General features: G+C 45.4%; 1 protein-coding gene across 3 annotated transcripts in view; it reads right to left on the bottom strand.

The window, feature by feature from the left end:
* Positions 1-2,238: 2,238 nt before the first annotated feature.
* Positions 2,239-25,379, bottom strand: part of atm (ATM serine/threonine kinase) — a 42,700-nt gene continuing 19,559 nt past the window's right edge. Inside the window, exons 27-63 of one of the 3 annotated variants that reach the window (XM_036961125.1) lie at positions 19,945-20,063; positions 19,730-19,856; positions 19,360-19,559; positions 19,064-19,238; positions 18,746-18,904; positions 18,481-18,613; positions 18,263-18,358; positions 17,921-18,092; positions 17,377-17,518; positions 17,070-17,246; positions 16,734-16,911; positions 16,398-16,509; positions 14,585-14,743; positions 14,389-14,497; positions 14,219-14,307; positions 14,028-14,130; positions 13,767-13,915; positions 13,448-13,552; positions 13,223-13,342; positions 12,424-12,658; positions 11,875-12,042; positions 10,289-10,408; positions 9,951-10,168; positions 9,536-9,743; positions 9,208-9,333; positions 8,940-9,080; positions 8,637-8,775; positions 8,018-8,100; positions 7,668-7,808; positions 6,916-7,032; positions 6,431-6,580; positions 6,172-6,337; positions 5,977-6,063; positions 5,758-5,872; positions 5,581-5,644; positions 5,301-5,449; positions 2,239-2,713 (exon numbers count right to left, since the gene is read on the bottom strand). In XM_036961125.1, coding sequence (XP_036817020.1) covers positions 2,530-2,713; positions 5,301-5,449; positions 5,581-5,644; positions 5,758-5,872; positions 5,977-6,063; positions 6,172-6,337; positions 6,431-6,580; positions 6,916-7,032; positions 7,668-7,808; positions 8,018-8,100; positions 8,637-8,775; positions 8,940-9,080; positions 9,208-9,333; positions 9,536-9,743; positions 9,951-10,168; positions 10,289-10,408; positions 11,875-12,042; positions 12,424-12,658; positions 13,223-13,342; positions 13,448-13,552; positions 13,767-13,915; positions 14,028-14,130; positions 14,219-14,307; positions 14,389-14,497; positions 14,585-14,743; positions 16,398-16,509; positions 16,734-16,911; positions 17,070-17,246; positions 17,377-17,518; positions 17,921-18,092; positions 18,263-18,358; positions 18,481-18,613; positions 18,746-18,904; positions 19,064-19,238; positions 19,360-19,559; positions 19,730-19,856; positions 19,945-20,063 — 5,235 coding nt within the window. In that variant the 3' untranslated portion in view covers positions 2,239-2,529. The remainder of the gene's footprint in view (positions 2,714-5,300; positions 5,450-5,580; positions 5,645-5,757; positions 5,873-5,976; positions 6,064-6,171; positions 6,338-6,430; positions 6,581-6,915; positions 7,033-7,667; positions 7,809-8,017; positions 8,101-8,636; positions 8,776-8,939; positions 9,081-9,207; positions 9,334-9,535; positions 9,744-9,950; positions 10,169-10,288; positions 10,409-11,874; positions 12,043-12,423; positions 12,659-13,222; positions 13,343-13,447; positions 13,553-13,766; positions 13,916-14,027; positions 14,131-14,218; positions 14,308-14,388; positions 14,498-14,584; positions 14,744-16,397; positions 16,510-16,733; positions 16,912-17,069; positions 17,247-17,376; positions 17,519-17,920; positions 18,093-18,262; positions 18,359-18,480; positions 18,614-18,745; positions 18,905-19,063; positions 19,239-19,359; positions 19,560-19,729; positions 19,857-19,944; positions 20,064-25,379) is intronic. The other 2 variants (XM_036961127.1, XM_036961126.1) reach the window with 2 other exon arrangements.

The following is a 25,379-nucleotide window of genomic DNA, read 5'->3' as shown; positions in this document are numbered from 1 at the left end:
AAGGATGGTCAGAAGGGAACAAGTTCATTCATCAAATTGATGTGAATGAAGTGCACCTACACTACATGACCAAAAGTATGTGGACACATGCTCGTTGAACATCTCATTCCAAAATCATGGCCGTTAATATGGCATTGGTCCCCCCTTTGCTGCTATAACAGCCTCCACTCTTCTGGGAAGGCTTTCCACTAAATGTTGGAACATTAGTGAGGTCGGACACTGATGTTGGGCGATAAGGCCTAGTTCAGCCTGCATTCCAATTCATCCCAAAGGTGTTTGATGGGTTGAGGTCAGGGCTCTGTGCAGACCAGTCAAGTTCTTCCACACTAATCGACAAATCATTTCTGTATGGACCTCGTTTTGTGCACGGGGGCATTACCATGTTGAAACAGGAAAGGGCCTTCCACAAACTGTTGCCACAAAGTTGGAAGCTCAGAATCATCTACAATTTCATTATATGCTGTAGCGTTAAGATTTCCCTTCACAACTAAGGGGCCTAGCCCAAACCATTATTCCTCCTCCACCAAATGTTACAGTTGGCACTATGCATTGGGGCGTTCTCCTGGCATCCGCCAAACCCAGATTTGCCAGTCGGACTGCCAGATGGTTAAGCGTGATTCATCACTCCAGAGAACTAGTTTCCACTGCTCCAGAGTCCAATGGCTGCGAGCTTTACACCACTGCCCGACGCTTGGCATTGCGCATGGTGATTTTATGCTTGTGTGCGGCTTCTCGGCCATGGAAAACCATTTCATGAAGCTCCCGACGAACAGCTGTTCTGCTGAAGTTCCTTCCAGAGACACTTTGGAACACGGTAGTGAGTGTTGCAACCAAGGACAGACGATGTTTACGTGCTTCAGCACTCGGCGGTCCCGTTCTGTTAGCTTGTGTGGCCTAACACTTCGAGGCTGAGCCGTTGTTGCTCCTCGACATTTCCACTTCACAATAACGGCACACACAGTTGACCGGGGCAGCTCTAGCAGGGCAGAAATGTGTTGAACTGACTTATTGGAAAGGTGCAGTGGTGGAAAAAGTACACAATTGTCATACTTGAGTAAACGTAAAAGATACCTTAATAGAAAATGACTCAAGTAAAAGTAAAAGTCACCCTGTAAAAATACTGCTTGAGTAAAAGTTTCTGGATTTAAATCTACGTAAGTATCAAAATTAAATGTAATTGCTAAAATATAATTAAGAATAAAAAGTAAAAGTAATTTAACATTCCTTATGTTAAACAAAACACAGCACGATTTCCTTGTTTAAAAAAACAACAACTTACGGATAGCCAGGGGCACACTCCAAAACTCAGACATTATTTACAAAGCATTCGTGTTTAGTGAGTCTGCAGGATAAGAGGCAGTAGGGAGGACCAGGGATGTTGTCTTGATTTGTGTGAATTGGACCATCTTCCTGTCCTGCTAACCATTTGAAATGTAACGAGTGCTTTTATGCGTCAGGCAAAATGCATGTAGTAAAAAATACATTCTTTTTAGGAATGTAGTTAAGTAAAAGTAGTCAAAAATATACATAGTAAAGTACAGACCCCCCCCCCAAAAAAACAAATTAAGTAGTACTTTAAAGTATTTTAACTTAAGTATTTTATACCACTGGAAAGGTGGCATCCTATGACGGTGCCACACTGAAAGTCACTGAGCTATTCAGTAAGGCCGTTCTACTGGGGCTGTGTGCCCGATTTTATACACCTGTCAGCAACGGGTGTGGCTGAAATAGGCGAATCTACTCATTTGAAGGGGTGTCCACATACCTTTGTATATATAGTGTATATAGTGTGTGTTTTAGGGTAGAGACCAAATGAGAGAAAACACTATTACTTACAGTAGTATTCAAGCAAGATCCCAGCAACCAATAGGAGAACACTGATGACCGTGGTCATTAAGTACTTGATATATGGACGAATTCCTCTACATTCTTCTTCAACATAACATCAAAGACTACTAAAAAAAGTTGATTTTTTTTTTTTTTTTTTGCTTAATTACAATACCACATTAGTCTGACAGGAAGAGGACCAAATGTATACTGGTAACAAGGTAGAGGCAGTGCTATCAGGGGGAGGTGCAGGGCCCAGTTCATGTACAAACTGGGGTAGTTCCTCCGCAGATGGTTTGAGAGGAGGGGATCTCCCGAGTCAATTAAATCTCCTGAATCAATTCTCTTTAGTATCTTACATGTCAGCTATTTACCATCCAATGGTACAATGAACATATTCAAGAACAACCATTTTTCACTTCAAGTGACCAAAAAAATTCAAATTTATTTATAATTTGACACTTGATACAAAGAATTCAGAGCAACACAAGAAAACAAGTCATTTACATGTTGCATTAGAAACCTAATAATTGATTACAGTCTATTGAGTGCAGAAAGCTAAAATATCATCTGTGATTGATAAGGAAGCACATGGTGCATCAAGTATGTCAAAGCATAAACATTCATTATTCATACATAGTCTTTTGTAGAAAGCGGACTAAGATTGACCCAGGCCCCCTGGTTTCTCCCAGTATGTTAGCCCTAGACCCAGGCCTGCCAGCCGGGGAAGAGGCGGCTGAGATTATTAGGGTCCATGGCCTGCTGGATGAGGAGGTTGACCTGCCCTCCTACACTGAGCACCCTGCCATCCTCCACCCCCTTCAGCTTCTCCTGCAGCCGCAGCAGCACGCGCTCCGCCACCTTGTTGAAGCTCTGGCTATCACTGCTGAGAGAGAAGAGACAGCATATTGTGCAGCCAATATATGAGATTCGTTAAAAATGTTTATAGCACAAATGTAAATGACCAACACCAAGCCTTGCCACATGATTTTCTTTAACGAGTCCGACACGAAGGATCTACTGCTTTTTCTGGAACGGGCCCAAATCCCTGTCATTTGTGTGAAGAAAAGACAGAGAAAAAGGGGGCGGAGGTCGGGCTGCCTTCTATCTGCCAACGTGCAGTCATTGGGAAATTTATTTCATGATATACGAGCAAGACTATCCTACCAACGGGACATTAAAAACTGCAATATCTAATGTTTCACAGAGTCGTGGCTGAACGATGACATGGATAACATAGAGCTGGCGGGATTTTCCATGCATCGGCAGAACAGAGAAGCTGCGTCTGGTAAGACGAGTGGTGGCAGTGTGTGTCCATTTGTCATTAACAGCTGGTGCGCGATGTCTAATATTAAAGAAGTAAAGGTATTGCTCGCCTGAGGTAGAGTACCGTATGATAAGCTGTAGACATCACTATCTACCAAGAGAGTTCTCATCTATATTATTCGTAGCCATCTATTTACCACCACAAACCGATGCTGGCACTAAGACCACCATCAACCAGCTGTATAAGGCCATAAGCAAACAAGACATTGATTGTGACAGGGGACTTCAATGCAGGCAAGTGGTCAGATGACGCAGATGCTATGCTACAGGACTGTTTTGCTAGCACAGACTGGAATGTCCAGGATTCATCCAATGGCATTGAGGAGTATACCACCTCAGTCATCGGCTTCATCAAGAAGTGCATTGACGATGTCGTCCCCACAGTGACCGTACGTACATATCCCAACCAGAAGCCATGGATTACAGGCAACATCCGTATCGAGCTAAAGGCTAGAGCTGCCGCATTCAAGGAGTGGGATACTAATCCGGATGTTTATTAGAAATCCCGCTACGCCCTCAGACGAACCATCAAACAGGCAAAGCATCAATACAGGATTAAGATTGAATCCTACTACACCGGCTCTAACACTCGTCAGATGTTACAGGGCTTGAAAACTATTACGGATTACAAAGGGGAAACCCAGCCACGAGCTGCCAAGTGACGCGAGCCTACCAGAGGAGCTAAATGCCTTCTATGATCGCTTTGAGGCAAGCAACACTGAAGCATGCATGAGTTCACCAGCCAACACCGGACAACTGTGTATTAACGCTCTCAGTTACCGATGTGAGTAAGACCTTTAAACAGGTCAACATTCACAAAGCCGCGGGCCAGACGGATTACCAGGGCATGTACTCAAAGCATGCGTTGACCAACTGGCAAGTCTTCACTGACATTTTCAATCTCTCCCTGACCGAGTCTGTAATACCTACATGTTTCAAGCACACCACCATAGTCCCTGTGCCCAAGGAAGCGAAAGTAACCAGCCGTAGCACTCACGTCGGTAGCCATGAAGTGCTTTGAAAGACTACTCATGACTCACATCAACAGCATCATCCCAAATACCCTAGAACCACTCCAATTTGCATACCGCCCCAACAGATACACAGATGACGCAATTTCAATCGCACTCCAAACTGCTCTTTCCCACCTGTCCACAAGGAACACCTATGTGAGAATGCTGTTCATTGACTACAGCTCAGCGTTCAACACCATAGCGTCCACAAAACTCATCACTAAGCTAAGGACTCTGGGACTAAACACCTCCCTCTGCAACTGGATCCTGCCACGCTGATCCTCAACACTGGGGCTTGTCAGGGGTGTGTGATTAGTCCCCTCCTGTACTCCCTTGTTCACCCACGACTGCGTGGCCAAACATGACTCCAACACCATCCTTAAGTTTGCTGATGACAAAACAGTGGTAGGCCTGATTACCGACAACAATGTGACAGCCTATAGAGAGGAGGTCAGTGACCTGGCAGTGTGGTGCCAGGACAACAACCTCTCCCTCACTGTGAGCCAGACAAAGGAGCTGATTGTGGACTACAGGAAAAGGAAGGCCGAACAGGTCCCCATTAACATCGACGGGGCTGTACTGGAGCGGGTCGAGAGTGTGTCCACATCACCAATGAACTATCATGGTCCAAACACACCAAGACAGTCGTGAGGAGGGCACGAAAACATATTTTCCCCCTCAGGAGACTGAAAAGATTTGGCATGGGTCCCCAGATAGTCACTTTACCCCTACCTACATGTACAAATGACCTCGACTAACCTGTATCCCCACACATTGACTCTGTACAGGTACTACCTGTATTTAGCCTCGTTATTGTTATTTTATTGTGTTACTTTTTATTAGTTTTTACTTTTGTTTATTTGGTAAATATTTCCTTAACTCTTTCTTGAACTGCATTGTAAGTTAAGGGCTTGTAAGTAAGTATGACACTAAGGTCTACTACACCTGTTGTACTCAGCGCATGTGACAAATAAAGTTTAATTTGATTGTTCAAAGGCATGTGGAGGGTTTGGTGAGTAACATCAGGACTGAGACAGGACTGCGAGTGTACTCTGTCAGGCATATGATTCCACTTGATGGTATACTAGTAGGCAGAGACCCCTGATGTAAGGGGTTTATAGTACTGAAGAGTACCTGGACTTGCGGTGGGCCTCCAAGATGTCTCCCCCCAGTGTAGAGTTGAGCGTGGACTGGAGCTCAGCCTGCTCATCATGCTGCTGCTGCAGGTAGAAGGCCTTGAGAGGGTTCATGGTCCAGTCAAACAGAGGGTCGTACAGCAGTACCTACACCACAGGGCAAAGGAACAGCAGGAGTTATCACATAAACATGTAATGAACATACACGCCAAGCTATCATACAGACATTGAGTGAATGTGAACAGTATTTATGCGTGTGTATATGTTTGTGTTTATACCTCTACAATAGTCAGCAAGGCCTCTTGAGAACTCCTCATGACCTCCATGGTCTTCTCACAGCATCTGAATGGTAGAGATGAACACAGTAAAAATGATATCCTGATTTTAAAAAATGAGCTTGAATAAAATCCCTCCAGATCTATCTCCATTGGGATTGGGTCTTGTTGTCTGCTCACCTTCTGAAAACGCCCTCCACCCCCGTTATGCCCATCCCATCCACAATATCTCTGGATAGCCTGAAGGGAACAGTCTCAGGAGTTGGGAGAATCTTGCCCTGTTCAAACGCTACACCTGAAGAGAGAAACGCATTACACCAAATACCTAAACCAAAATGTTCTCAAGACACGTTCCTCAAATGTTAACTCAGACACAGCTATTATGAGTATCCTCCTTACCCAAATCAATATGCACCAGTTCAGCTGTCTGTTCGTCTATAAGGATGTTCTGAATGTGCCTATCCCCCAGTCCAACAATGTAGCCCACTGAGGAGAACAAACACAGAAACAAAGGAATCAGATGAATAGCCAAATAAAATTGTGTAGGTATGGTAATTATTGTATTGTGGAGAGCAGAGGTGATGGTGTTTGTACCGATGGAGGAAGTGGCCACACTGCGAGTGTAGGCCAGCCGTTTTTCCAGCCACACTGCCGGGTCCAGGAATCGCTCCATGCAGAAGTACCGGAAGACAGGCCGGAAGTTCTGACACACCTCACTGAAAGCCTGGGTCTTCCCACCGGAACCAAGCCTCTGAGACTCCTACAGTAAAAACAATATGTTACTACGACATTACAGTACTACACAATTCAGCCATCAAGGGACTAAGAATAAATGAGTCAAAGTGAGACTCACCATCATCTTTTTCCGGCAGGTTATGCTGGTCCAGTCTTGGGGGCAGAAGCGTGTGTGAGCGCCCTTTTGGGGGTCTATGAGGAAATCTCCTATAGGGACGGTCCCCGAGCACCACTCTAGAACCCCACTACGCTGGGAGAAGGGCACCACCTGGGGGCAGAGACAGGGGCCTCAATCACTCCCATCCACCAAAATTGATAACAGCTCCTTAAGAATATTTGTGTCACATTTTAAATTTTTTTTTTTTACATATAACATAACAATGATATGATGAGGAAGAGTCAACTAAGTAATTTAACAGAAGCTAATCTCTTGTGGATCTATGTCTGTGAAATGTTAAGTTGTCTATTGTGCAAGTAGATTTATTTATTTTTATTTAAAAAACGTACCCCCCTCCCAAAACAGAAACTCTTCTACAGAGCAATTTACAGTACCGACAAATGTTTTTAAATAAGTTGAGCTGTGAGACTGGGGCAGTGACTGACCTTGTAGCGTCTGATGTTGAGTTTCCTCTTGCGTGTCTCAGTGTTGCGCTGCAGCAGCATAGAACACATGTGGAACACCTGCTGCATTACAGCATCCTGCCGCAGGTCATCCTGGCCCTGAGGATACAGAGGGGCAAAGGTCACAGGGGGTGACAAACTACATAATATCAAAATAAAACACTACACCGGAACTGACCAATTCTCTATAGGGTTTGTGTGATGGGTGCACTGCCACATGCTATGTTGAGTGAATTTACCAAAAAAGAACATCAGAAAATGGTCTAATATAAACAAATCTTTTTTTTTTCAGGGCCATCAGGTAAGAAATTCAAGACTGATTCCTTCTTGGCATTTTCCATGAGCTAATCTGTTATTTCATCATGAAACTCCAACATCTTAACTGTGCATTTATTAGGACTGGGAGTGACACGTTTTCCAGCAAATAAACAAAAAGTGAACAGTTCCCTAAAGAACGCACTCATGAAGAACAAAGCACTGGATAGTGTTTATTTTGTTACGACTAGAAACATAGGGGATCAATAATTACCCTCAGGCCAACATGGACAATAACTGAACCCACAACAGAACCTCAAGTCCTCTATTGTCTTTCACATGGCTTTGGTACACAAGGCAGTGGATTTCCCTTCAAAGGGTCGGGAAATGCTTTGAATTACATTGAACACACAGTTTACTCACACAATGACTTGCAAGGGGAACAGCGGTATAAATCTATGGTTCACAGTTCATCTCACCTTGACCAGTTGTCGTCTGATCTTCCCGTCTGATCCCACACAGTCAATGATCTTGGGCAGGTTGACCCCTCCGGCCAGGTGAAAGTGAGGCTTGAAGGACTTGATGGTCACCAGGTTGTCATATTTACCCGAGGGGTCCACCTGTTAACACAGAGACCAATATGGACACAAGTCCTTCTTACATACATCCCTTTTCAAAGCACGCCATGGGTGTGACATGGTATATACATACATTACAGTGCAAATACTATACAAACTGGCTGCAAAACATCCTATTGCATAACAAAAATCCCCTTACGTCAGGTGATAGACTAGTGAGGGATCCACAGATGATCAAACCCATTCTCTACCTTGATCTCCATTGTAGGAATGATGACATCATCTAGGTTCTTTATCTGCATGATGGGCTGGTCAGAGGGGATGAGGATGGCTTCTACAGAGGAACACAAGGTACAGTAACTTCACAAACACATTAGCATGTGGTAAAAACTAGGTAGTCATTCATGAAGGTGGTTGTGTTTATTTTATTTAGGTAAATTGACAATATTCTCATTTACAGCAACGACCTGGGGAATAGTTACAGGGGAGAGGAGGGGGATGAATGATCCAATTGGAAGCAGGGAATGATTAGAAACTCCATGACGGTATGAGGGCCAGGACACCGGGGTTAACACCCATACTCTAACGATAAGTGCCATGGAATCTTTTAATGGCCACATAGTCAGGACACCCGTTTAATGTCTCATCCAAACTACAGAGGGCAATGTCCCCAATCACTGCCCTGGGATTTTTTTTTTATACCAGAGGAAAGAGTGCCTCCTACTGGCCCTCCAACACCACTTCCAGCAGCATCAGGTCTCCTATCCAGGGAGTGACCAGGACCAACCCTGCTTCAGAGGCAAGTCAGCAGTGGGACACAGGGTGACATGCTGTGTTCAGTGCTGTAAGGAGTGTGCCATTGTCACTCACTTTTCTCTGTCTTGTGTCGACTGGCGTCCATGTAGGCCAGAGTGATGTAGGCATCACAGAGGACCTCTATGCCTCTGATCATCTGGGCTCTCTTCTTCCTGATCTTGTTCATTATACTCTGGGCCACCTCAGACCGCTCCTACAAGACATCACAACGTTCCTTCATTCTCACGCGACACACACTAAAAACAAACTAATTTTCTAAGAGAATTCCAACAAGACAGTAACAGGTCATGCACACAGTAAAGAGACCCAGTTCCCTATTTATTTTATTGGCAGTGTTTAGAGAGGTGTTGGGCTTACCAGGTCCAGTTGGGAGGAATGGCGCGGGGTGCTCTTGGACAGGCGGCTGCGGGAGAAGCTCTCGTCCTTGTTAGCGTTGACCAGAGCCAGGATGATGAAGAGGGTGTGGTGAGGGTGCTCCAGACACGACAGGCAGATCAGCTGTGTTGGATGGATGGATGGATGAACAGATGGATGGAAGGATAGATGGAAACATGCTAAGCTGAGGAAGACAACTCTATAGTTCAAACAGACTTATGCTGCCTATTGAAACATATTGAAGTCTCACCTCATTGAGAACACCATAGAAGCCCACATCCTCTGCCACTGTAGCGGACATTTTGGTCCCCATGCGGGCAGCCAACTGGTACATGAGAGGCAGAAACTTATAGGACGGGATCCTGTTTACACCTCCCTGAAGCACAAGAAATAGTCAAACAAATTGTAGTTTCTCTCATCTGAATGGGAAGACACACTAATGCCAGGTAGCCTGGGATCCAAACATAGAGATTTCAGTTTGGAATGGAGCCCAGACTAAACCAATAGTGCAACAAACAATATTGTATAAATGTAGTGAGGGTTTGGTGATATTAGTTAGTGTGATATCACTAACTCACCTTCATCATGTCATTGACTGTCTTGACGTCAGCGTTCTCCAGCCACAGTGAGGCCAGGCGGAACACCCAGGTGTCGTGCTCCTCACCCTGCTCCAGACAATGGATGTAGTTCTCCACAGCCTTACACAGGAACCTCCTTCTGTCAGCCTGCAGGTTGGACAGAGCCCTCTCATCCAGCTCCAACTCCCTCTGCACCTTCACTGTGTACCTGGGAGAGACAGGGAGAGGGAGTTGGAATATCATATACACACACACACAGTAGGTATTGAGCAGAGAGGACAGTGGAAAATAAAATCGTCACAACAGCGTGGAGGCCAACTCTCTTTCAGCATCTGTCACCTACACAAAACAAGCTGATTCAAAACCACACAAGGTTAACAGTGTTCTCACTCTCTGCTGTGAGTTTGTGTCTGACCTGTTGGTGCCGACCTTGCGCTCCCTCATCAAGTCCACCTCCTCCTTGGCCTTCTCCAGCAGAGCCTGTTTGTTCTCAAACTCAGATGACTTCATGTAGTTATCAATGCCCTGGTACTGGGCATCTGAGAACCTAGCCAGGGACAGGAAGGCCTGCGTCCTCTGGCTCTGCAGCTTGGTGTCTGAACCTATCGCATGGCCCTCGATCACAACCACTGCCTACAGGAGGTCAAACACACAGACTATCACACACACACACACAGACCCAGACAGTCACACACTATAGATCAACTGAGCCAAGGAGTGGATTATATTATATGGGCCTTAGTTTTAAAGTACCCTCTCCAGGTACTTCTCCAGGATGACCCCAGGGCTCTCCAGGCACGTCTCTGCCAGCCAGTTCCCACACAGCCTCAAGCACTCCGTGAACACCGGCACCAGGGCAGGGTTAACGTTAACCTGGCCAAGACAGAGGAACAAAATTAAGCTCTAGCTTAAACTACCTGCTAGAGTAAACTGCCTGCTACTCAGGCCCAGAATAAGATATGCATATTATTAGTATATTTGGGTAGAAAACACTCTTTCTAAAATGGTTTGAATGATGTCTGTGAGTATAACAGAACTTATATGGCAAGCAAAAACCTGAGAAAAAACAAGCAGGAAGTGGGAAATTTGAGGTTTGTAGTTTTTCAACTCTTTGCCAAACCAAGATATTGTAAATTTGGTCCGGTTGCAATTCCTATGGCTTCCACTAGATGTCAATAGTCTTTAGAACCTTGTTTCAGGCTTCTACTGTGAAGGAGGAGAGAATAAGAGCTGATTGAGTAAGAGGTCTGCCAGAAGGCCATGAGCTCAGTCAGGCACGCTCCCATGAGAGGTAGCGGCGTTCCATTGCATTTCTAAAGACAAAGGAATTCTCCGGTTGAAACATTATTGAAGATTTATGTTAAAAACATCCTAAAGATTGATTCTATACATATTTTGTCATGTTTCTACGAACTGTAATGGAATTTTTTTACTTTTCGTCTGGCCTGCGCGTCGTGAATTTAGATTTGTGAACTAAAGGCGCGAACAAAAAGGAGGTATTTGGACATAAATTATGTACTTTATCGAACAAAACAAACATTTATTGTGGAACTGGGATTCCTGGGAGTGCATTCTGATGAAGATCATCAAAGCTAAGTTAATATTTATAATGCTATTTATGACTTCTGTCGACTCCACACCATGGGGGATATCTGTATGGCTTGTTTTGGTCTCTGAGCGCTGTACTCAGATTATAGCATGGTGTGCTTTTTCGGTAAAGCTTTTTTGAAATCTGACACAGCGGTTGCATTAAGGAGAAGTTTATCTAAAGTTCCATGCATACCACTTGTATCTTTTATCAATGTTTATTATGAGTATTTCTGTAAATTGATGTGGCTCTCTGCAAAATCACTGGATGTTTTTGGAAGCAAAACATTACTGAACGTAATGCTCCAATGTAAACTGAGATTTTTGGATATAAATATGTACTTCATCAAACAAAACATACATGTATTGTGTAACATGAAGTCCTTTGAGTGTCATCTGATGAAGATCATCAAAGGTTAATGATTAATTTTATCTAGATTTCTGCTTTTTGTGACTCCTCTCTTTGGCTGGAAAAATGGCTGTTTTTCTGTGACTTTTTCTGTGACTACTGACCTAACATAATCAGATAGTGTGCTTTCGTCGTAAAGCCTTTTTGAAATCGGACACTGTGATGCGATTAACAACAAGTTTATCTTTAAAATGGTGTGACATACTTGTATGTTTGAGGAATTTTCATTATGAGATTTCTGTTTGAATTTGGAGCCCTGCACTTTCACTGGCTGTTGTCATATCGATCCCGTTAACAGGATCTCAGCCGTAAGAAGTTAACATGTAGACTGACTCCCACTGACCTGCTCCTCCAGAGTGTGGATCATCTGTCTCAGTAGCCCCAGAGCAAGACCCTGCTCTCCCTTCGCCCAAAACACCTGGGCCTCCTCCAGCTGCCATGACGACGCTGTGGAGCCCCGCCCCCCTCCTCCGCCATGCTGCTTCATCTGGAAAACCGCCCGCTCTGCCAGCTGGGGAGGGGTGAGGACGGCACAGGGGTGAAAAGGGCACAGCGGTGAGACGGGCACAGGGGTGAGGGGGGCACTATATAGTCATTCACACAGAGACCAATATAGTCACTCACACAGAGACCAATATAGTCACTCACACATAGAGACCAATATAGTCACTCACATAGAGACCGATGCAAATGCATGTTGTGCTGCAATATTTAAGAGAACATACCAGTAAATGGGTCAGGAGTGCTGAGTGAATCCAGACCAAAAAAAAACATGTGCACTCATTCTCCTCCTATTACGTGTAGAGTAGACACACTATACATGTGGAACACACTATATAAACCCTATACACGTATGAAACACCCCCACGGTGAGCGCTGAGCTCCAGTCTACCTGTGTGTTTCCTGCGGCGCGGGCCAGTTGGCAGAGCTCCATGAGGTGGGAGGTGAGGACAGTGCTGAGGTACTTGTTCTTTTCAGGGTCTCTCTCCTGGGAGATTAGGGTCTCCTGGGCCACAGAGCGCAGGGCCAGGATGGGCTCCACCAGCGTAAAGTCACTGTCCACCAGCAGCTGGGAGTGCTGCTGCCAATGGGAACACACCTCGGCCAGGCCTACGTCGGTCAGGGGCCTGCCACAGGCCAGGGGAAATATAACTTACATGACTTGTATTACTTAAGAGATTGAAGTATCAAAACCCTGCACTCTATAAAAAAATCTGATCATGTGTTTTTTGTATGTTTTTTGTATAATATTTGAAAGAGGGAGGAGCCTACAAGTCCCCCTGGGGTTTTTAATTGGACCTTTATTTAACCAGGAAAAGCCCATTGAGACCGAGAGACTCTTTTTAAGGTAGACCTGGCCAAGAAGGCAGCAACAATCAATACATTACATCATTAAAGCATACAACAATACAATACAACATGACCCAGCCTAAAAAAAAGCATTTACACTCCTCTGTAACAGTCTCCCATGTTCTTTTTGTTTACCTTTTAAACAATCAATAGTGTTTTGTATTTTTTTATTGTGTGCAAATAAAACATTTATAAAAAATACAACATCTCTAGGTTTGTGGATGTGCATTGTGTTGAGGTATGAGACACAGTGGGTTTCAAATCAAATATAAAATACACTTTCTATACTGTATAGATATTTGAAATTAGCGATGTTGACATGCTGGGAAGGAAGATCATACTTGGAGAAGAGTTGTCGGATGCTCTCCAGCTCACTGATCCTCTGGAGGTTCCGTAGAGCAGGGTAGAGAGAGGACACTGCCTCCAGACTGCCTTTGCACAGTTCCTCCACCTCATTGCCCCTGATGCCACACACAATTCATTTCAATGAGTATAGTTGTTTGTGTGGTGATATTTTGATGGCTGAGAGATAGTTGTTGATTTCCATGAGGGAAACCTTGTTTTACCTGGCATATTTAAGAGTTTGGTCGAATGTGGAAAACTCTTTGTCTCTCAAAGCCTGCAAGGAGCAGAACACTGACTCGTTGAAGCCAGGGTTCAATTTCTCATTCCTGAAACAAGCAAGAAGGCAAGACACCAAGGGCACATGTCAATCCATTTAGCAATATTTTCTTCACCTTCTAAAATACCACCTCAGGAACCCTTACTTTCATACCCCTTGTCTTCCAGAGGCCCCTCCCACTCACCTTTCCTATGGGCCACAGTCCTGAGGCCCCTCTCACTCACCTGTCTGATAAGTCACAACCCGAGGCCCTTTCCAATTACCTCTCTGATAGGTCACAGTCCCACTGCATGTTCCTCCAGGCTGCCTGAAACCTTAGCTCCCTTAGCTCCGCCCCCCACTCCACCCCCTCACTCTCCAGACCCCGCAGGTAGGTGGCCAGGATACTGCTCAGACCAATGTTCTGCAGACCCTGAGGGACCATTGGACAAGCAGCATTAGGTTTTGTCATCTGTCCCCAACAATGGTTTACACAGACAGAGAGAGACAATACAGATTTGGAGTTCAAACAAGTTTCTGCTTACCTCCACAATGCCCACTTGCCGTGTGCCATCAGGAAGATTGGAGTGGAGGTCGTAGGAGGTCAGAGCCTTTCCCCACATCGCCTCATGCTCATAGGTCCGAATCCTACAAAACAGACACACAAAAAGAGAATTCTCAGCTAACAAAACTTTGAATATCCAAGATAGAACAAAAATAGGATAACAAAGTTCACCTGGTGAGAGCGCTGGTCATCTTCCCACCTTCACACCCATACAGACTGTCTGGCTCCCCAATACTACGATACACCTCAATCAGTAGGTCCTAAGACATGGTACAGAAATGACAGTATGGAGCTATGCATTGGACAACAACACTAAAGGTTAATTGCAAAATCAACTCTACCTGTAGACTGATACCAGTGTCTTTGACACTCTCCTCTGACAGACTGGAGATGGTGAAGTTCTGACTGCTCTCATCAAATGTGATTCTGCGCGACGCTCTGGACGGATTTCTGTAAGCAGAGGTAAAGAACGATGAGAATAACACAGAACAAGAAAGACATAAGAGACATCAGTATCTCCCATCATGTGTAGTGTACCTGCGGTTCTCCTCCATGTTAGTCTTGATCTTGTCCACGTAGATCTCAGAGTAGAGCAGGGCTGTGAAGTGGGCTGAGCAGGACTGGGCTGCCCTGGCCACCTCCAGGTAGTTCAGCTCCAACCAGAAGTTAGAGTGGCACACCGTACCACACAAGTTACTAGAACCAACACAACAGCATCAAACACCATACCACACAAGTTACTAGAACCAACACAACAGCATCAAACACCATACCACACAAGTTACTAGTACCAAACACCGTACCACACAAGTTACTAGAACCAACACAACAGTATCAAACACCGTACCACACAAGTTACTAGAACCAACACAACAGCATCAAACACCGTACCACACAAGTTACTAGAACCAACACAACAGCATCAAACACCGTACCACACAAGTTACTAGAACCAACACAACAGCATCAAACACCATACCACACAAGTTACTAGAACCAACACAACAGCATCAAACACCGTACCACACAAGTTACTAGAACCAACACAACAGCATCAAACACCGTACCACACAAGTTACTAGAACCAACACAACAGCATCAAACACCATACCACACAAGTTACTAGAACCAACACAACAGCATCAAACACCGTACCACACAAGTTACTAGAACCAACACAACAGCATCAAACACCGTACCACACAAGTTACTAGAACCAACACAACAGCATCAAACACCGTACCACACAAGTTACTAGAACCAAACACCGTACCACACAAGTTACTAGAACCAACACAACAGCATCAAACACCATACCACACAAGTTACTAGTACCAAACACCGTACCACACAAGTTACTAGAACCAACACAACAGCATCAAACACCATACCACACAAGTTACTAGAACCAACACAACAGCATCAAACACCATACCACACAAGTTACTAGAACCAACACAACAGCATCAAACACCGTACCACACAAGTTACTAGAACCAAACACCGTACCACACAAGTTACTAGAACCAACACAACAGCATCAAACACCATACCACACAAGTTACTAGAACCAAACACCATACCACACAAGTTACTAGAACCAACACAACAGCATCAAACACCATACCACACAAGTTACTAGAACCAACACAACAGCATCAAACACCGTACCACACAAGTTACTAGAACCAAACACCGTACCACACAAGTTACTAGAACCAACACAACAGCATCAAACACCATACCACACAAGTTACTAGAACCAAACACCATACCACACAAGTTACTAGAACCAACACAACAGCATCAAACACCATACCACACAAGTTACTAGAACCAACACAACAGCATCAAACACCGCACCACACAAGTTACTAGAACCAAACACCGTACCACACAAGTTACTAGAACCAACACAACAGCATCAAACACCATACCACACAAGTTACTAGAACCAACACAACAGCATCAAACACCATACCACACAAGTTACTAGAACCAACACAACAGCATCAAACACCGTACCACACAAGTTACTAGAACCAACACAACAGCATCAAACACCATACCACACAAGTTACTAGAACCAACACAACAGCACCAAACACCATACCACACAAGTTACTAGAACCAACACAACAGCATCAAACACCATACCACACAAGTTACTAGAACCAACACAACAGCACCAAACACCATACCACACAAGTTACTAGAACCAAACACCGTACCACACAAGTTACTAGAACCAACACAACAGCATCAACAGGTACAACCTAACAAAGAGAGGGGCGCAGTAGATTTTATAGTCGTACAGGTCAGGAAGATAAGAGCAAATGCATCTACAAACCTATCAGATCCTAGAGGTCTTTGTTGCTGCCTCAGATAGTTAATGACAGAGAGCATGGTGCGCAGAGAGGCCTTATCCAACGGACCCTGGTTGGAAATGTCCGACTCTCCTGCTGAAATAATAAAAAACACTAATGACCTGATCTTCAGGAGAAAAACCTAAAGTCAAACATACACAGCGAGCAAGCGAGAGAGCTAGAGAGAGAGAAAGAAAGCTAGAGAGAGAAAGAGCTAAAGAAAGAAAGCTAGAGAGAGAGGGAGGGAGAGAAAAAGGGAGAGAGAAAGAGAGAGAGAAAGAGCTAGAGAAAAAGGTTGAGAGATGGAGAGTAAAACCCACCAGAGTCTGAGAGGAGAGGAGTGGTGGAGCGGCTAGAGGCCCAGGCACGACTGAAACAGCTGGTGAAAAAGTCCTGGATGTGTGTGGAGAGGAGCTTCCTCCAGGAGCCGTCAGAGTCCCCCAGCAGGATGTCATGGATGATGAGCGGCAGCACCCTCTGGCAGAAGTCTGTTTTCACCTGAACACATGGGAAAGGATAGGGGTTAGAGACAGGGATATCTGACTGGAAAGATGAGTCGAAATTGAACATGTGTTTACAACGGCATAGCGAGAGATGAACAAGAAATTAGCATTAGCACAAGTGCTGGCCTAGAGATATAACAGCCATGCCCTCACCAGACACAGTGGCCGGGAAAGCAGCAGAGTTTCACTCCTGACCCCTCCACTGTCCAGCAGAACTATGCAGAGCATCTTCAACCAGGCCTTATGGCCGCCAGCCTCAGGCACCCACAGGTCCTGGCTCTCCAGCCGCTCCCTAGCCACCAAGCTCACCTCCTCACTCATCTCGACCACCTGCACAGGTGAATGGATAATTAACGCACACACACTAACACATATATGTATGCAAACAAATTCACACACTACGAAATTCAGACACACATACGAGGATGTGATATTTCAGGTCTTGAAAAGTCTGCCCAACCTTCTTCTTGGTAGACCTAAAAGGGTTGAGGTAAGCCAGCATGGGGTCACGGTTGTCTTTATGGATCTCCCAGAAGTCAGCTCCAGCCTGAGTGGCCAAGATGTCCTTCAGACTCTGGACAGCAGCTTGCCTCACCTCAATACTGACACAAAAACACATGGGACCACAACAAAACATGACAGCATGTCAAGACACACTCACTATATGAAAACCATATGACAATACAGTGGCTACTTCCCTGTGCTAAATTCAGTGTTGAATTAGTAGGAAAGTACTTTAGGGCCATTAGATACAGTATATGGCAGGGCTCTAAACTGCTACCATTATGGTCGCATATGCTCCTAAATATTTTACTGTGATACCTGGAATTGTAATTTGGGACCACCAGTGCCCCTAAAAAAATGTAAATGTATTTTGTAATTGGTGGCAATTATCATAATTTATACCTATAATATTTTTCTAGAATTCTAAATCTACATTTTTTCAACTTTGGAGCAAATGTGCTCTTTGAAAACATGTCAGCGTAGACCCCTGTATGGTGTACCAGTGGTGTGTGAGGGCGTTGTTGATGCAGTTCAGGGTGATGTAGAGCCACTGTGGTTCCACTGAAGGAAAGAGTGATACAGCTCTGGCATTGAGCTGGTCCTTCCCATGGAGCAGAGCGATGGTGGAGAAATCCACAGGCCCCAGCTCTCCCAGACAGCTCCCTGCAGCCTCTATAAAAACATAGGCACATGGTGAAGGAAAAGACTAAGACCCTTTTCACACAACGGTGCCAAGCCGGCCGAAACTACTTCCTATCACACAAACAATTATTGATGCTTTCTTGGGCTGAGAGAGGAAACATACGCAGTGCCAACTGTGAGGTTGTGGTAACCATACGTACCTAAGATGTCTCTTCCTCCAGGGTGATTGGCTGCTAGCTTACAGAGCTGTAGTAGGTTAAGGACCAGCAGCACCAACACACTCTCTGCAGGGTCCGCTAGAATGAAGAAGTACAGAGATAGGATTCAAAAAGGGCAAACTAACACACACTCATCCCCACACACAGATACATGGGTCTGGTAACATATCTAGACTACAGTAGCCCTCCCCCTCTCTGACCGAGGCACTCTCTCAGCAGCGGTCTAATCTGGCTCTTGTTGTTGTGGAGCTGTCTCCTCAGGTCCTTCAGCCCCTCCAGTCTGGTCAGAGGCAGGGAGTCACAGGAAGCCACAGACAGGAAGTGGGCTATCTCCTGTGGACGAGACACAGAGAGGCTCATGGGATGTGGCAATAGTGTGACAGAAGTGTGAATCAGCTGTAGAGGTCATACATGAGTGGTTAGAGGGTGTGTGCTGTGCCGTGTGTGTGAAGGGGGTGTCCTTACCTGTCTGAGAGTGAATTTCCCTGTGCTGTACTTTAGTGTGTGCTGCACGGCCCTCAGCTCTCTGAACTCAGGTCGGTCTGGGAAGGGCTCTAACTTCTGGATGGCACTCTTCAGCTTGTCCTGACTCTCTACGACCAGGAACTTCAACAGACTGAGCACCTGAGAGAGAGAGGTCAACAGAGAGAAATAAAAAAATAGTGAGAAGAGAGGGGAGAGAGAAGGAAAAAGAGAACAATGAACAGGGTAATACCTACTTGGAGCAAATTATTATTTGTCATATAAATAGTCTACTGGCCAGGTAATACAACCATGTCTTACCTGCTGTGAGATAGCAAGTTGGGTTGTCACCTGGGCAGTGAGAGTACCAACGATAACCTGTAGATGGCTCTCCACAGCATCGTCACAGAATTGCACGGCCGTGCGACACACAGAGGTCAGTAGGTCACAACACAGGGAGAAACTACGGCTGGACACCTCGTCCAACTGGGCCGGCCTGTCAGAAAACAAAAACAGTTAACTACTAGAGAGAGCAAAAATGCTGAGTCACTCCATTGGATCTGTGTGTGAGCAGCAGACTTTGTGTGTGTGTGTGTGTGCGCGCGTTTACCCCTAACCTGCTGTTGATGTGGTGGATGAGTGTGTAAATTATGTCTCGGAGGACGAAGGCCCAGGCTCCCCCCAGGCCGTCCTTGACCTCCTTGAGCAGCAGGCTGACAAACAGGTGGTACATCAGCAGGATGCGGTGCCTCTCGTAGGCATTTATCGTCTCAGCTGCCTTCTGACACACCGCCAGTAGGATCCTCTGGATGGAGATCTAGAATCACAACACAAGAGGATCACAGAATCCGGATTCCTTTCCAGATTAAACGTTTTGAAAAATTGGGCTCACGAAACCACAACTTTGTAAAGCCATATTCTGTTCCATTGTGTAACAACATTATACAGCCATTGCAATACAATGATGAGAGCAGAAGAGCATTTTACCGGAGTCTTGGATAAAATGGCCACCAGGGACTTGAGATTGGCACTGTGACACGAGCTGAGATAGTCCAGTGTGGCTTTTATGACATAGGAGTTGAAATAGGGTGGGTTTGGGGCTGGGTCCAGTTCCCTACAGAGAACATATTAACATCACAGTCAATGAAAAGGTTCTGAATGCAAGTAAGGGTGGTTGTGGAGTGATGTGTAGTGAACATTACCCTATGAACCTTCTCAAGTCCCCTCTGCCCCCCTCCTCAGTAGCAGCCCCTTCATACAGGGTCATCAACAGCTCCACCACAATGTCTGACAGGTTACTGTGAATCAGGCTGTCGATTTGCTGTGGAAAGTCCAACAGTGATACAGTAAGATAGGTCTGTGAGAGAGACAGACATTAAAGATTGCTTTTACAGTTTCTAATGCAGGTTCACTTGACTGCTGCGGATTGTAGCTAGCTCAACCTGAAATGGTTGTATGGTGGGAAAATGAGAAACTCTTATGAACATACGCTCTATAAGCCTTAAACCTGTACATTCCCACAGTCATGTTTCTGTCATGTCAGAAGAAGCTAGTGTTCTTCCACTCTTGTGTATCTTAGTCACACGCACCAAAGACAAAGGGCCGTCTGAAAGTGACCACAATTTTTGGTCCATCCTGTTCTTTTTGTAACTTTCAAGAGCACAGCTGTGTGGAGATATGGAGAGACCAGAGGCTAGCTTGAGCAGCAGCAGCTAGATAGCTTACAAACAAGTGACAATGCCAGTTTTGTTACCATGTTCCCATCAGGCTCTTACACATTCGCTAAACAGCCACGTAGACAAAAGGTTATAAAGGTTGAGACCCAAATCTTGCTAGTTGGGCTGTTAACTCTGCACCATTGAGTGAATTGTGAACCGCTCCAGAATAATAAAGTAGTTATTTGAAGAATCTACAGTCTCTCTCTTCCTTTCTGATTAGAATTTCCACGACAATTCTTGGCGACGAGGTTGGATTGGCCAACTCCGTTTGCTGATCGGACACCAAGGTTAACAGCACGCAGGGGCTGCATTAGATGTAGTTCAGAGAGCCTACACTTCGCCTGAGTGGAGCAGAAGGGACCCGCCGCGGACCTGCCAGGGAGCGTCAGTGGACAGATACGCCATCCCGAACAATCAAATTAAGGGTGAGACTGACTTTCTTTAAAAGGACAACTAAAGTACACATTAAAATATATATATCGTCTTAGTGACAGAAGACTACTGTGTGTAGAGGAGAATGCGGTGTGTGAAGAAGACCTTGTCTTAGTGACAAGGAGGTCTCCACTGTGCGTGGAGAAAACCTGTTTTATAACAGAGGTATTCCCGTGTAAATGCGCATTATTTGGCAAAGTACTTAATTAATTTTAATTGAGATTCCAATCGTCAGATGTAAATGCATGATGAAAGTGTTCCAGGACAGGGTCCTGAAGTACTATAGATACCAGGACAGGGTCCTGAAGTACTATAGATCCCAGGACAGGGTCCTGAAGTACTATAGATGCCAGGACAGGGTCCTGAAGTAGTATAGATGCCAGGACAGGGTCCTGAAGTACTATAGATGCCAGGACAGGGTCCTGAAGTACTATAGATGCCAGGACAGGGTCCTGAAGTACTATAGATGCCAGGACCGGGTCCTGAAGTACTATAGATGCCAGGACCGGGTCCTGAAGTACTATAGATGCCAGGACCGGGTCCTGAAGTACTATAGATGCCAGGACCGGGTCCTGAAGTACTATAGATGCCAGGACCGGGTCCTGAAGTACTATAGATACCAGGACAGGGTCCTGAAGTACTATAGATACCAGGACAGGGTCCTGAAGTACTATAGATACCAGGACAGGGTCCTGAAGTACTATAGATACCAGGACAGGGTCCTGAAGTACTATAGATACCAGGACAGGGTCCTGAAGTACTATAGATACCAGGACAGGGTCCTGAAGTACTACAGATGCCAGGACAGGGTCCTGAAGTACTACAGATACCAGGACAGGGTCCTGAAGTACTATAGATACCAGGACAGGGTCCTGAAGTACTATAGATGCCAGGACAGGGTCCTGATGAAAGTGTTCCAGGACAGGGTCCTGAAGTACTATAGATACCAGGACAGGGTCCTGAAGTACTATAGATACCAGGACAGGGTCCTGAAGTACTATAGATGCCAGGACAGGGTCCTGATGAAAGTGTTCCAGGACAGGGTCCTGAAGTACTATAGATACCAGGACAGGGTCCTGAAGTACTATAGATACCAGGACAGGGTCCTGAAGTACTATAGATACCAGGACAGGGTCCTGAAGTACTATAGATACCAGGACAGGGTCCTGAAGTACTATAGATACCAGGACAGGGTCCTGAAGTACTATAGATACCAGGACAGGGTCCTGAAGTACTATAGATACCAGGACAGGGTCCTGAAGTACTATAGATACCAGGACAGGGTCCTGAAGTACTATAGATACCAGGACAGGGTCCTGAAGTACTATAGATACCAGGACAGGGTCCTGAAGTACTATAGATACCAGGACAGGGTCCTGAAGTACTATAGATACCAGGACAGGGTCCTGAAGTACTATAGATACCAGGACAGGGTCCTGAAGTACTATAGATGCCAGGACAGGGTCCTGAAGTACTATAGATGCCAGGACCGGGTCCTGAAGTACTATAGATACCAGCACAGGGTCCTGAAGTACTATAGATACCAGCACAGGGTCCTGAAGTACTATAGATACCAGGACAGGGTCCTGAAGTACTATAGATACCAGGACAGGGTCCTGAAGTACTATAGATACCAGGACAGGGTTCTGAAGTACTATAGATACCAGGACAGGGTCCTGAAGTACTATAGATACCAGGACAGGGTCCTGAAGTACTATAGATACCAGGACAGGGTCCTGAAGTACTATAGATACCAGGACAGGGTCCTGAAGTACTATAGATATCAGGACAGGGTCCTGAAGTACTATAGATACCAGGACAGGGTCCTGAAGTACTATAGATACCAGGACAGGGTCCTGAAGTACTATAGATACCAGGACAGGGTCCTGAAGTACTATAGATACCAGGACAGGGTCCTGAAGTACTATAGATACCAGGACAGGGTCCTGAAGTACTATAGATACCAGGACAGGGTCCTGAAGTACTATAGATGCAAGGACAGGGTCCTGATGAAAGTGTTCCAGGACAGGGTCCTGAAGTACTATAGAAACCAGGACAGGGTCCTGATGAAAGTGTTCCAGGACAGGGTCCTGAAGTACTATAGATACCAGGACAGGGTCCTGAAGTACTATAGATGCCAGGACAGGGTCCTGAAGTACTATAGATGCCAGGACAGGGTCCTGAAGTACTATAGATGCCAGGACCGGGTCCTGAAGTACTATAGATGCCAGGACCGGGTCCTGAAGTACTATAGATGCCAGGACCGGGTCCTGAAGTACTATAGATACCAGGACCGGGTCCTGAAGTACTATAGATATCAGGACAGGGTCCTGAAGTACTATAGATATCAGGACAGGGTCCTGAAGTACTATAGATATCAGGACAGGGTCCTGAAGTACTATAGATACCAGGACAGGGTCCTGAAGTACTATAGATACCAGGACAGGGTCCTGAAGTACTATAGATGCCAGGACAGGGTCCTGAAGTACTATAGATGCCAGGACAGGGTCCTGAAGTACTATAGATGCCAGGACAGGGTCCTGAAGTACTATAGATGCCAGGACAGGGTCCTGAAGTACTATAGATGCCAGGACAGGGTCCTGAAGTACTATAGATGCCAGGACAGGTTCCTGAAGTACTATAGATGCCAGGACAGGGTCCTGAAGTACTATAGATGCCAGGACAGGGTCCTGAAGTACTATAGATACCAGGACAGGGTCCTGAAGTACTATAGATACCAGGACAGGGTCCTGAAGTACTATAGATACCAGGACAGGGTCCTGAAGTACTATAGATACCAGGACAGGGTCCTGAAGTACTATAGATACCAGGACAGGGTCCTGAAGTACTATAGATACCAGGACAGGGTCCTGAAGTACTATAGATACCAGGACAGGGTCCTGAAGTACTATAGATACCAGCACAGGGTCCTGAAGTACTATAGATACCAGCACAGGGTCCTGAAGTACTATAGATACCAGCACAGGGTCCTGAAGTACTATAGATACCAGCACAGGGTCCTGAAGTACTATAGATACCAGCACAGGGTCCTGAAGTACTATAGATACCAGGACAGGGTCCTGAAGTACTATAGATATCAGGACAGGGTCCTGAAGTACTATAGATATCAGGACAAGGTCCTGAAGTACTATAGATACCAGGACAGGGTCCTGAAGTACTATAGATACCAGCACAGGGTCCTGAAGTACTATAGATACCAGGACAGGGTCCTGAAGTACTATAGATACCAGGACAGGGTCCTGAAGTACTATAGATACCAGGACAGGGTCCTGAAGTACTATAGATACCAGGACAGGGTCCTGAAGTACTATAGATACCAGGACAGGGTCCTGAAGTACTATAGATACCAGGACAGGGTCCTGATGAAAGTGTTCCAGGACAAGGTCCTGAAGTACTATAGATACCAGCACAGGGTCCTGAAGTACTATAGATACCAGGACAGGGTCCTGAAGTACTATAGATGCCAGGACAGGGTCCTGAAGTACTATAGATACCAGGACAGGGTCCTGAAGTACTATAGATACCAGGACAGGGTCCTGATGAAAGTGTTCCAGGACAAGGTCCTGAAGTACTATAGATACCAGGACAGGGTCCTGAAGTACTATAGATACCAGCACAGGGTCCTGAAGTACTATAGATACCAGCACAGGGTCCTGAAGTACTATAGATACCAGCACAGGGTCCTGAAGTACTATAGATACCAGGACAGGGTCCTGAAGTACTATAGATACCAGCACAGGGTCCTGAAGTACTATAGATACCAGGACAGGGTCCTGAAGTACTATAGATACCAGGACAGGGTCCTGAAGTACTATAGATACCAGGACAGGGTCCTGAAGTACTATAGATACCAGCACAGGGTCCTGAAGTACTATAGATACCAGGACAGGGTCCTGAAGTACTATAGATACCAGCACAGGGTCCTGAAGTACTATAGATACCAGGACAGGGTCCTGAAGTACTATAGATACCAGCACAGGGTCCTGAAGTACTATAGATACCCGGACAGGGTCCTGAAGTACTATAGATACCAGGACAGGGTCCTGATGAAAGTATTCCAGGACAAGGTCCTGAAGTACTATAGATACCAGGACAGGGTCCTGAAGTACTATAGATACCAGGACAGGGTCCTGAAGTACTATAGATACCAGGACAGGGTCCTGATGAAAGTATTCCAGGACAAGGTCCTGAAGTACTATAGATACCAGGACAGGGTCCTGAAGTACTATAGATACCAGGACAGGGTCCTGAGATAGAAGTGCAGTAATTCAAAAATATTTTGATGAGAAGAAATGACTCCTTTTTAATTATAAGAAAGTAAGACGTTCCTAACCAAATACTGTTTGTTTTTGTTTCCTGAGTGTGTGTGTGTGTGTGTGTGTGTGTATTGCCGAGAGATTCATATTATGGACGGACGATGAACCCTATCAGGCCCAACTGGCTGCACTGTGTGATCGCATAAAGGA

Source organism: Oncorhynchus mykiss, chromosome 24, assembly GCF_013265735.2.
Source record: "Oncorhynchus mykiss isolate Arlee chromosome 24, USDA_OmykA_1.1, whole genome shotgun sequence".
Taxonomy (NCBI): domain Eukaryota; kingdom Metazoa; phylum Chordata; class Actinopteri; order Salmoniformes; family Salmonidae; genus Oncorhynchus; species Oncorhynchus mykiss.
Note: the sequence above shows the minus strand (reverse complement) of the source record. Positions and strands in the feature narration are given on the sequence as shown.